At 45.1% G+C, this 12,949-nt stretch overlaps 1 protein-coding gene across 2 annotated transcripts in view; it reads right to left on the reverse strand.

The window, feature by feature from the left end:
* Positions 1-3,162: 3,162 nt before the first annotated feature.
* Gmeb1 (glucocorticoid modulatory element binding protein 1) overlaps positions 3,163-12,949 on the reverse strand; it is a 39,021-nt gene continuing 29,234 nt past the window's right edge. For both annotated transcript variants that reach the window (XM_028759903.1, XM_028759904.1), the window contains exons 7-10: positions 11,862-11,993; positions 10,680-10,817; positions 7,289-7,411; positions 3,163-5,600 (exon numbers count right to left, since the gene is read on the reverse strand). In XM_028759903.1, coding sequence (XP_028615736.1) covers positions 4,903-5,600; positions 7,289-7,411; positions 10,680-10,817; positions 11,862-11,993 — 1,091 coding nt within the window. In that variant the 3' untranslated portion in view covers positions 3,163-4,902. The remainder of the gene's footprint in view (positions 5,601-7,288; positions 7,412-10,679; positions 10,818-11,861; positions 11,994-12,949) is intronic.

The raw sequence follows: 12,949 nt of genomic DNA on the forward strand, positions 1-12,949 counted from the left end.
TCTCTCTCTCTCTCTCTCTCTCTCTCTCTCTCTCTCTCTCTCTCTCTCTCTCTCTCTCTCTCTCTCTCTTTTGGTTTTTTGAGACAGGGTTTCTCTGTGTAGCCCAGGCTGGCCTCAAACTCAGAAATCCACCTGCTTCTGCCTCCCAAGTGCTGGGATTAAAGGCGTGCACCACCACCGCCCGGCCCACTCTAGTCTCAAACTCAGAGATCCACCTGCCTCTCAAGTGCTGGGATTAAAGGTTTGCGCCATCACCACTTTGTGCTTAATTTCAGAATCCAACCTTTCTTCTAGGGGTGGGGCAGGGAGGATTCTTTCCCACCTCCTAGATAGTGCTCCATTATGGATCAATGACTCCATACTTCACAACAGAGTTTTGCTGTTTATATCACCCGAAGAGACGACTCAGTTGAGAGCATGCATTAACCCAGAGAACCTGGGGTGGATTCTCAGCATCCACATGGTAGCAGACAATCATCTCTAACTCCAGATCCAGGGAATCTGAAACGCTCTCTGACCAACCTCCTCGGATACCAGGCATGTGTGTGGTGCACATACATACTTGTAAGAACTAATTTATACACATAAACTAAAATAAATACATCTAAAACAAGCAAATGTCTTCAGCTAGACATTTGATGGCTCAGTGAGTAAAGGAGCTTGCTGGCCAAGCCTGGCAAACTGAATTTGATCCCTGGAACCCACATGGCAGAAAGGGAGAACTGATTCCTGAGAGTTGTTGACAAAGATACTGTGCACTCTGGAATGCCACACATACACACACACACACACACACACACACACAAGCACACTAAATGTACAATTTTTTGTAAATAAAATCAGTACTCTCCATATACACTTACCTTCAGTGTCTTTAATCAAATGGGACAAAACACCAACATTAAAAGAATCATCTGATGTTAATTTCCAAAATACCTTCATTTATATTAGTTCCCCCTCCTATGGCAGGTGAGGGAAGTACACACCAAAGTGGTTTTGAATCTTGACTGTCTATCGTCCATGGGGGAGAGGGGACGACACAAAAGCAGAGTAACTTTTGGTTTGGGGTGTGGAAGCCTAAATTTCTGGTTTGTGAGACAGGATCTTGAAGCATTCTATCCCCCTGCACCTGCCCTCTGGGGCTGGGGTCGCAGGCATGCATGCAACAGAACTCTTTGGAAGACTAGAAACTGAGGAGTAACAAGAACCAAGTGTGGCAGCGTTAATCCCAGTGCTTGAGATTAATCCGGAGGCAGATGGACCTCTATGAGTTCAAAGCCAGGCTGCTCTACATAGTCAAGTTCAGGGGCAACTATACAGAGACGAAAGTTCAGAGATTTACCTTCTACCAGAAGAACTAGCTCTGCTGTAGATTAAGCCCAAGGCCCCATCTGATGGTTACCAGCTCAGGTGTGACTGAACTGGAGCACACATCTTCTCCAAGAGACTGCTTCAGAGTAGCTGAATCCATTCACACCCCAAGCTGAGTTGAGGTGTTTGATCCTTTATGCTGAACTCCAGGCCAAAAGTCCATAGCTACACTCACCTCGACATAATGTAATATCTCGCCAGGGGTGACTTCACCTTTGACTTTGCCAGCCTGCTGACCTTCTCAATGCTTAAGATAAAACAGCATCACAAAAAGAAACAAATGACATTAAAATATTTTTGACTATTCACTATGGCGGTAGCAGTGCACACCTTTATTCCCAGCACTTGGGATGCAGAGGCAGGCAGATCTCTTTGAGTTCAAGTCAGCCTGGCTACTGATTGAGTTCCAGGACAGTCAGGGCTACACAGAGAAACCATCTCAAAACCAAACCAACCAAACAAACAAAAAGACGTCTGGGTATGAACTTCTTGAGAACAGGGATTGTCTGTAAGATCAGTGTCTAGCACAAAATCTGCATCTTCATGGTACTTACTGAGGCCTGACGACGCAATCGATGGCATTCAGTACTTATACATAGACAGTACTTACAAATGTTTATTTAACGAATGGCTAGAGAAAAGATAGCTACCATCAAGTCAGCCTGAGGAGTAATTTCATTGCAACTGCCTATTCACACATCAGTAACTTGCATGTATACCACCCCATCTAAAATAATCTAGACCAGGGCTGTGAGAGGTCTCGTTCCTACAAGTACCACAGCAGCTAGCAATGACAGCAATTGGAAGACCAGAGAAAAACAACAAAGCTTGTGTAATCCACCCGCCAAAATGTTTTACGTAAACAGGCTCTGTCTCAAGAAGGAAATCTGACTTTGGAAGCATGATGCTCACACGACCTTTAATGCTACAACAGCTGTGAAGAGCAAAAAGACAGGACCTGAGGAAGCCTGCCTCTATTCTCTAGGGTGCCTCCCGAGTCCTGAATTGGTCCACCCATCTCTGGAAAAGAGAAATGACCTAAAGGGCACAACAGGGATGAGATGTGGCTTTCTAGGTTCAAGTAACAGTTTCAGTCTGAAAACTGAAACTTTTAGGGCTGGCAAGATGGCTCAATGGATGAGGGTGCTTGCCACCAAGCCTGGCAACCTGAGTTCAATTCCCAGGACCCACATGGTGGAAGGAGAGAACAGACTCCTGCAGGTTGCTCTCTAACCTCCACATACATACTATAGCAAGCTCTCCATCACACACACACACACACACACATAAATAAATCTAATAAAAATTCCTATGAATTAACAAAAAGCCTAAGGAAGCCAGAAATAAATTCCACTTCCTCCATTAAAAATGTAAGAGATCAAAAGCTTGTCCTAAACAGAATGTTTTTGAGACACTATTTCATATATTCTAGGTTAATTTTGAACTTGCTATGTATGACCTTGAATTTCTGAGTCTCCTGTCTCTACTTCCCAAGTGTTAAGATCAAAGGTATGTGTCCCCATGCTCACTTTATTTCCTGCTGGAGACTGAACCCAGGGTTTCATGCATGCTAGGTGAACATTTTACCAACTCAGTTCTGTCCCCAGCCTAATTAATATTCTGAAAAGAAAAGTCTAACACTTGGGAGGCAGAGGCAGGCGGATTTCTGAGTTCGAGGCCAGCCTGGTCTACAGAGTGAGTTCCAGGACAGCCAGGGCTACACAGAGAAACCCTGTCTCGAAAAAACCAAAACCAAAACCAAAAAAAAAACAAAAACAAAAACAAAAGAAAAAAAAGAAAAGTCCAGTTTTAAAGCTGAAACAAATCTGAATAGAGTTCAGAAATCGCACTCTTAAGGGTCTTCAGAGTGATCCCCAAGGGCTTCCCTGGCAATATCAGGCCATCTAAGAGATGGGAGGTGACATTCTCAGTTGCTTACAGTATTTTTAAAACCTGCAGGTAGGAAGACAGGTTTAGCAGGCATCCTTCTCTATTTTTTTTAAACTAAAGTCAACATTTTACGTTTAATAATAATAATAAATCCTCTAACTCCTAAGCTGTATGCTTTTCTGACCTATAAAGTCACCTGGAGAGTGTCCATATTTTCACTAATATAGTAAACAATATAATTAAATCAGAAACTGCTCATTCTTCCCCAAACCCTAAAGAGAACCAAAGAAACAGGATCACATCAGAAAAAGTGACCTAGTAATTCTGAATGTACAAACAGCATTCAGGAAGAAGCCCCACACCCAACGTTACTGACACTTCTGTCATATTTCTTATGATGTCATAGGCAATGTCCCTTTCCCAGGAAGTCCAGCTCACTCAGGAGACATCTAGTCCATGCCTCAGGAAAGGCTGGGGGTGTTACCAGTCTTCCCTGCCAAGCCTAAGCCATTTTATGAGTTCTGTATCTCTCAGAAACATCTGTGGTATAAACAGTAGAGGAGAATCTCAAAGGGAGTGAAGGCAGGCAGGCACCTGTCACTGCTGTCTGCCGAACGGCTGCAGAACATGGGATCCAGCAGACTGAAGGAAAAGAAGGGGAAGCACCAGGTGAATGACTGCTTTTGGTTCCAAAGCCAAAACATGTACACACATGTACACACACACACACACACACACACACACACTTGTGTGCAGGGTTCTACTGAAAATAGCAGCTGGTCTGCATGAAGGACTCTGCCATTCCTAGAGTCAAGAAACAAAAAATGATGGCCTTGGAGCCCCACCTCCATGACAGCCACAGTCAAGAACTAGAACAATTTATACCACATCACAGTCTGCAAAGGAATGCACTAATAATCCTTGGTGAGAAGGGTGAGGGCTTTGACAAGGCTGGGGGCAAAGTGAGCTATCCCCAAAGCACAGCTGTGATAATCTTTTGATTGCTGTGTATCTTTCTAGAATCTCTGGCCTCTTCTGAAAATGGTACCCGACCCTCAGAGAGCTTGAGAAGCATCAGATGCACCTCTGGAAGACCATCCCTTGCCCTCTCCTTGTCAAAGGGCTTCCCCCTTAAGCTGCTGCTCCTTCCCACACTAAGCAGAGCCTGTTGTTTCAGTTTTGCACCAGCGTCTGAGGCCATCACATCCAGGATACAGAGGCAAGTATGCTTCTGTATCCATAGCAGAGCTGGTCATCTTCCGGTGTCAGATCTGTGTTCCAGGGTCTGGTCAATGCATCTTTACAAGAGAGAAACCATGCATGTATACAGACATTCTGGGAAGGATTCCTGGTTATTTTGATACCTCCCGTAAAAGCAATTACCTTCCTTGGGGAAAGATGATTCAGACCCTGGGTGACCTGTTCCTAATTTCTGGAAAGGTAGCTTGTTCTGTCTGTTTTGTCAGTGAGGGAGTAGGAGGAACCCAATATTTTCAGTTACAATGAGATTTTGTAGTTTGTTTGTTTTTTTTTTTTTTTAGAAAAAAAAAAAAGGTTCTATGTGGAAATGAGTGGGACAATGATAAAAATAAACATAATTAAAATTCCAAGCCAAAACACAGCTCTTGGCCCCATCCCCAGTCAGTCTTCCAAGACCACAATCTCCACATTGTGGACCTGATGCTGGTGCTCTTCCATTTCAGCTACCACTTTCTCCTCAGTCCTCAGTTCTGTCTCCAAGATGACTGCTTTGCCCTCAGTATCATCAGCCTCGGGGTCTGGGGCAGGGTCAATTTCAATGATGGTCTGCCCATCCTCAGAGGTGCTTTCAACAGCCTGGATTGCTGAAGTCAGGCCAGACTCCATGGCCACCAGCTCCATGGGGCTCACCATGGTGGCCATATTGCCCAGGGTGCTCCCATCCTGCATAGAGGTGGAGCTTAGCAGTGCCAAACTTGATGAAGGGTGGATGGTCACTGTCTCTGGCGAGCTGCTCTTGGCAGAGGAAACCACTGTGGCGTAGCGGAAGAGCTGAGGACCAGAAGGCAGTGTGTGGACAGTCACAGGACTGGAGCCCTGGCTGAGCGTAGCCACCGGGATATTGCCCATGGAGAAGGACTGGCCCACGGGGGTGATGGCGATGGGAGAGATGACAGTAAACTGAGGCTGCTGAACAGGAGAAGGGCTCAGGACAGTGGTGGAGGCCGGCCGCTGGAGCCGGGGTCTTTTTGGAGGCTTTGGGGTGCTCACAGGCATCAGTACCACATTTTGAACTGTCTGCGATTTCAGTCTGGGATCCTGGGCTTGCTTTTTTTGCTCTTCCAACTGCCGTTCCAAGTCTATGGGGAAAAAACAAAACCAGCCAGACTTTGTGGAAAGAAATGCTTTCTTGGGAACATTGGCCAGGGGTCAGGAGACATAGGGTTCTGTCCTGGTCCTACATTATGTAACCGCAGGCTTGTCACACCGCTGTTTCACAAATAACTCCTGGAGATGTGTCTATATTTTAAACCCTTTAGCAATTGCATTTAATGGTGGGGCTATGGGCTGGGCGACAGTTCAGAGCCTTTAAACTGTGAGCTTACTTAACTCACCACACACTCCTCCGCAAAGTTTTCATCTCCTGGCAAAACACAAATCCAAGAAGCTCCCATGGTCCTTTCCTTTTCACAAGTGTGTGATTTACACTCAGGACCACCAGCATCCTAAGGACGTGCGTTAGCACTAAGCTACCGCGCCCAGCCTGCACCCTGCACATGTGCAGACATGGATTTTAAAGATTAATGTTTTTATTTTTAATTGTGTGTATGTGAGTGTGTGTATCATATACACTCACACACACAGAGGGAGAGGGAGAGGGAGAGGAGGAGAGGAGGGGGAGGGGAAGGGGGAGGGGAAGGGGAGGGGAGGGGGAGAGAGAGAGAGAGTGCATGCACATGAGTGCAGGTTCCTGTGGAGGCAGAGAGGGAGGCAGACCCCACAGCTGGAGTTCCAGGTGGTGTAGGTGCTGGGATTCTCTGGAAGAGGAGGACATATGCTCTGAACTGTGAGCTATCACTCCAGCACACAGCATAACTACACATTTATGAGGCACAGTATAACACTTCTCTCTTACCTTTTGAGGTATTATGTGTGTATGTGCACATGCATGAGCACATGTGTACCTATGTGTATGTAGATTCCTGTGCAGGCATGAGGACAAACGCAGGTGTCACTCTTAGGAGCACTGTTTATCCCCTCCAAGACAAGGTCTCTCATTAGCCTGCAACTCACCAACTAGGCTCGAGTGGCTGTCTCCCGGGCTGAGTTAAATAGTGCATCCATTAAAGCAATCGTGCAAGAACACTTAAGGCTGCCAGGCAGTCTGACCGTGCTCTACAGCGGAGGCTGGTCCCACCTCTGTCCTCACAGCTCTCCTGGTCTACGGGAAAGTCTTTTTGTTCTTCCAGCACACCTACACACCTGAGCACTTTCTTGTCTTTATCTAGTTCTATTTGCTTTTCCTTAGGTTCCTTAAAGACCTTGAAGAGACAGAGACTACTGGATCCCGTGTTACACTCCGAAAGCTTCTTTGGAAATGAACAAAGTAGGGGGAAGAATTAGATTACCGAGATGCTCACAAGTCCCTGATGGCTTCGTTTGTGTATTTTTGTGTTTGTTGTGTAGGTATATGCTAGTGTGGTTATGTGCCCAAGTGTGTGGAAAGACAGGGACTTTCACTGAACCTGGAGCGCCACAGTTTGGCTAGGTAGCTAGCCAGTGAGCTCCAGGCATCTTCCTGTCTCCTCTTCCCCAGTGCTGGGATTGCAGATGCATGTCCTGAGCCTGGACGTCTCATGTGGGTGTTGGGGAACAATGTACAAAATCCACAGTTAGCAAAAATGGCGATACAATAATGTGAAAAGGGAAAGCTGATCCGTGTTCTGTCAGCAACATTCCTAGACTATTAGAATAACCTAGTGACATGCCAGCCCTCTAAACAGCACTCAAGAATAAGCACATCCTGAAGAGAGGAAGCTCCACGTACCTGCCAGGGTATAGAGAAACTGCTCCTCCCCCTGCTCCACTTGCTTCCGTCTGTTGTCCAAAACTCTCTTGACTGTGTCCATTAGGCCAAATGTGTTTGCCACGTTGTTTAAAACAGCAGCATCTATTAAACAAAGCACAGGCCTACAGAGTCAATCAGAAGCTCCTACCAGCTCCCTCCTGTGCTAGTTACAGACCTGAAAGAAGCCAGGAGAGAGGCGGTACATGCTTGCAAACCCAGCACACTAGGGAGACACAGGCCGTGTGGTCAGGAGTTCAAGGATACCCTGAGTGAGCTCTATGCCAGCCTTGGATATGTTAGACTCTGATTCAATCACATCTCTCTTACCCACTACAAGGAAAAGAACCAAGATATTATGGGACTCTCTTAAATACATTTCAATAATTGTTGTGGTGGTAGTTTTGAGACAGCATCTCATATCCCAGACTGGCCTCAAACTTGCCAAAGGTGACTGAACTCCTAATTTCGCATCTTTAGTTCTGAGATGACAGGTGCTCATCACCATGTCTGACAACTTTTTTTAAACCAAGATTTATCACATGTATTTAGTTTTGATTTTGTAGCATATCTGCAGATCTTTCTATGTAAACAATCACACAAGGGTCGGACTATGGCAGAGTGATTGGGTGCTTGCTTAGTATGATGGTTCCATCCTGACCACTGCAAAAACCAAGGCAAAACTCAATAAATAAGAGAAATAAATAATCTTAAATAAAAGCCCATCTGAGGCAGAAGGACTATTTGAGCCTAGGAGTGCAAGATCAGCTTGAGCAATATGATGGGACTACATCTTCGAATAACCCAGTAGGCCAGAGATAACGACTCACACTGTAATCCCACCATCTGGGAGGTTGAGCTGAGATCACTGCCTTGAGTTGAAGACCAACCTGGGTTAGAATAAAGCCTTGTCTCAAAAAAAAAAAAAATCAATAAACGAAAAAAAAATTTAAAAAAAAATCAATAAATGTCTAGGTGTGGTGGTATATGACTTTCCTAGAACTTGGCAGAGACAACTTCAGGGCTAATCTGTTCTACACAGTGAGTTCTAGGACACCCAAGACTACATATAGAGAGACCTTATCTTAAACAACAACAACAAATACCTATACAATCGCACACATACACATCATATTTTACATGTCAAACATGAGGCCTTGCATACATCACTGCTAGTAATATTACCACTAGCCCTATATACAACTGATTTCTTTAACTAAGACCACTTTATGTACACTCCTTTCCAAAGTCAATTCACCCACTTCTTTTTTTTTTTTTTTTTTGAGACAGGGTTTCTCTTTATAGTCCGGGCTGTCCTGGAACTCTCTCTGTAGACCAGGCTGGCCTTGAACTCAGAAATCCGCCTGCCTCTGCCTCCCAAGTGCTGGGATTAAAGGCATGCGCCATCACCGCCCGGCAATTCACCCAGTTCTATGTGTTGCTTTTGGTGTTTAGAGATATGTGTGCTGGTTTGTATATGCATGGCCCAGAGAGTGGCAAAATTAGGAGGTATGGCCCTGTTAGAGTAGATGTGTCACTGTGGGTGTGGGCTTTGAGACTAGAATCCTAGCTGCCTGGAAGTCAATCTTCTGCTAGCAGCCTTCAGATAAAGATGTAGAATTCGCCTGGCGGTGGTGGTGCACGCCTTTAATCCCAGCACTTGGGAGGCAGAGGTGGGCAGATTTCTGAGTTCGGGGCCAGCCTGGTCTACAGAGTGAGTTCCAGGACAGCCAGGGCTACACAGAGAAACCCTGTCTTGAAAAAAAGATGTAGAATTCCCAGCTCCTCCTGCACCATGCCTGTCTGGATGCTGTCATGTTCCTACTTTGATTATAATGGACTGAACCTCTGAACCTGTAAGCCAGCCACAATTAAATGTTGTCCTTTATAAGAGTTGCCTTGGTCATGGTGTCTGTTCACAGCAGTAACACCCTAACTAAGACAATATGTAACCAGATAGCCTTAAACTCCTGAGCCTCCACTTCCTCTGGGCTGGGATTATAGATATGTAACACACTGTCTGCCTTATAAGCCACTAAAGAGCCAAGACCACAGGCTGGTGATACTGTGTCCAACTCAATGGTTTTATACATACAAAAGTGGAGAACTCCCCCATGTAGTTCCCCAGCTCCACTGTGTTTCAAATTCACACCCTCATCTAATTTGCTGACTCTTCTATTCGAAGACCTTACAGTCATCTCAATTTAGTAGCTAAACGGTACAGTGTGTACTTAGCCCATTCAAAGCCCTGCCGGGTCAGTGGTTAAGAGGACTCTGCTTTTCCAGAAGCCCTGTGCTAAGTTCCCAGCATCCATGTCAATCAATGCACAACTGCCAGCTCCGGGAGGATCTGACAGCTCTGCTCTCCATGAGCATACACATTCATGTGCACATAAAGACACACATGTGTGCTAAATAGTTTCATGCCAACTCAACACAAGCTAGAATCATTTCAAAGAGAAAACTACAATTTGGAAAATATCCCCACCAGAGTGGTCTGTGGACAAGCCCGGGATGCATTCTCAGCCCCGCCCCTCAGACAGGGTTTTGTAGGGGTGATCTTTTAGTGCACTGTGTAAAGGTTGTCTTTTTATTATTCAAATGCTGATTTCAGTACTTGCAGAGATCTGATTACCGGCCAGACTTTGGTAATGTTATTTTTATGGTGCTTCACCTGTCTCAGTATTTTGTAAACATCGTTTACATCGGTACTCCATCACCTCCTGATTGGTTTAATAAAGAGCTGAACAGCCTATAGCAAAGCAGGAGAGGCTGGGTGGGACATCTGGGCAGAGATTGGAACTCTGGGAAAGAGTCAGAGGCTGGAGACACCCAGACAAGGAAGAAAAAGCAGGTGCCAGTACGCAGGAGGCAGCGAGCCATGACTGGTGTGTGTCAGGGACAGAGTGTGACCTAGAAGCATAAGAAAAGGAAGCCCTTCCCCAACACACATACAAGTTGCTTTTGTTATGCTGTTTCATCACAGTAGTAGAAACTTTTAAGACAACAGAATTTAAAAAGAAAAGTAAAATTTCTAAAAACAAAACAAAACAAAACAAAACAAAAAAACAACAATGACAAGATATGACCAAACCAAAATTTAAAGGCCAATTAATGAATAAAATAAGGCTGGGGATCTATCTCAGTGGGAGAGTGCTTTCCCGAATGTTGAGGCCTAGTTAAACCCCTAAGACCTCATTAAGAAGCACAGTCATGAACTGTATAAAACAATGCCTCAACTTCGCCAAGCCTTACTCTTCTTCTCTGTAAAATTAAGGTTAAATGCCTCTGCCTCTGGAGTTGTGAGGCCAACAGCAACGTGGGACACCCGTGAGTATCGAACACCAGCTCAGTCCAGCCTCAGTGAACTCACCTGTGACCTGGAAAGGCGCATGAAGGAGCCGCTGCTGAACACCCCTGAGAAGCTCCTCTATCTCCTTCTGTATGTTGCAGACGACCTCCTCCATCAACCCTACATCAGCTATCCCCTTCCAGAACATCAAAGTGTCCTCTGGCACAAACCGTATGAGACAGAAGGTGAAGAGAGACATTACCCAGATACCTCAGCACTTGAGTAAAATGTTCATTTCAATTCAAAAGAATTCTGTACTAAAACAAGAAGGACTGGCTGCCCCTACGAGTTGGTACCTAATCATTAGCCCCTTCAGTAACTAAGGGCTTAGGATATTTACCTCAATTTGTCAGGCCCTTGATTTGTTATGATTCTGGCTATAAAAACAAGTATCTCACTCCAATAAAGATATTCAATTAAATATGAATTAGGCATTCAATATTTAAGGCTAAGTATTATTTTATTAAATTCAATTTTAATTTTTTGATTAGATAAGATTTAATGTTATGAAGAATAGCTAATAAAAATATTATGATAAACATTAATTAAAGATTAATTTTTATTAGTTCTACATTAAACCAGACAGCTGGGTGGGAGGGCCTGCAGGTCACTCAGGATGATCACTAAGTCTCTTTACGTATGTACCCAGCAAATAGCAACCAATATTTATTAAATGAATGATTAGCAGAAGAAAGTGAAGATGTGCCGGGCAGTGGTGGCGCACGCCTTTAATCCCAGCACTTGGGAGGCAGAGGCAGGTGGATTTCTGAGTTCGAGGCCAGCCTGGTCTACAGAGTGAGTTCCAGGACAGCCAGGGCTACACAGAGAAACCCTGTCTCGAAAAACCAAAGGAAAAAAAAAAAAAAGTGAAGATGCTTTTCTGCTTTTCTTGATCCTTCTAAGGGAATTAATAATCACTATACTATGCCGCCTGCTCCTGAAGTTTTCTTTCTAATATCTCCCAGCTTCATTTGCCTGAGAACTGTGCTGGAGATGGACCAGGGTTTAGAGGAGAGGCACAGACAATGGAGTCCGACAGTCCCGCGGCTCAGTGCCCATATGTACTTGGGGTGAGAGGAGGTGACCTCCGCTATATTAGTGCTCATGTTTATGAGGGAAACCAGCAGATGTAACAAAGAGGTCTGCTTTGTGCATAAGCAAGGCTATAACCTTCAGAAAGACCTAAGCCGTATAGGAAAGTACCTGAAATCTCTTCAGATTCTTTCTTTATACCCTCCTCTGTGGCCATGGTGACAGCGGCGGTGAGGGCTGAGTTCCACTCCAGCCCCGCCTCTTCCATGCTCTCCTCTGAGATGGCGATCTGTGTGATGTTACCTAAGGAGAGTGCATTAGAAACAAAACAAGTCAAGTTTATGAGAAACAGTCCTAGCTATTTCTCTCATCCTCACAGACACAAAGACCCAATACTCTAACATAGTGCCTTTTGCCTATATGCCCACATTGAAAAACCCACATCTCTAGATAAGCCAGGATGTATACTGAGTTTTCCAAAGAAAACTTGCCCTGCAAAGGAAAAAGCCCTGTCTACACTGCAAACTGCAGGCCAGCCAGGCTCAACAGGAAGACTGCATCTAAACAAACAAATCTTGAGGGTCAGTGTGCACCCACCCTGCTTATCTGTGAGAAAATCTAGCCTAGTAACCTGGGTCTTACTTGGGCAGAATATCTGTTGCACACAGTAGTCTTCTCAGATGAGCCACTGACAGATTTGTCATTCCAATCTACCTGTCTAACCTCTTTTTTTTTCCCCTTCCTTTCTCCCTCTCGATGATTGTGAGCTACCATGTGGTTGCTGGGATTTGAACTCATAACCTCTGGAAGAACACTCAGTGCTCCTAACTGCTGAGCCATCGCACCACCCCCCAATCTACCTTTCTAAACTTATCAAGTCTCCTTCAATCCTGACGTGCCTTGAGAGTGGCATGAAAGTAAGAGCACCGTGGAAGGACTGTGGGAGCACTGTGTGAGTACTATGGGAGGACTGTGTGATCACTGTGTGAGTACTGTGTGAGTACTGTGGGAGGACTGTGGGAGCACTGTGTGAGTACTGTGGGAGGACTGTGGGAGCACTGTGTAAGCACTGTATGAGTACTATGGGAGGACTGTGTGATCACTGTGTGAATACTGTGTGAGTACTGTGGGAGGACTGTATGAGGATTGTGTGAGCACTGTGTGAGTACTGTGGGAGGACTGTGTGAGCACTGTGTAAGCACTGTATGAGTACTATGGGAGGACTGTGGGAGCACTGTGTGAGTACTGTGGGAGCATTG

The sequence above is a fragment of the Grammomys surdaster genome, unplaced genomic scaffold, assembly GCF_004785775.1.
Source record: "Grammomys surdaster isolate TR1022 unplaced genomic scaffold, NIH_TR_1.0 126313, whole genome shotgun sequence".
NCBI classification, from domain to species: domain Eukaryota; kingdom Metazoa; phylum Chordata; class Mammalia; order Rodentia; family Muridae; genus Grammomys; species Grammomys surdaster.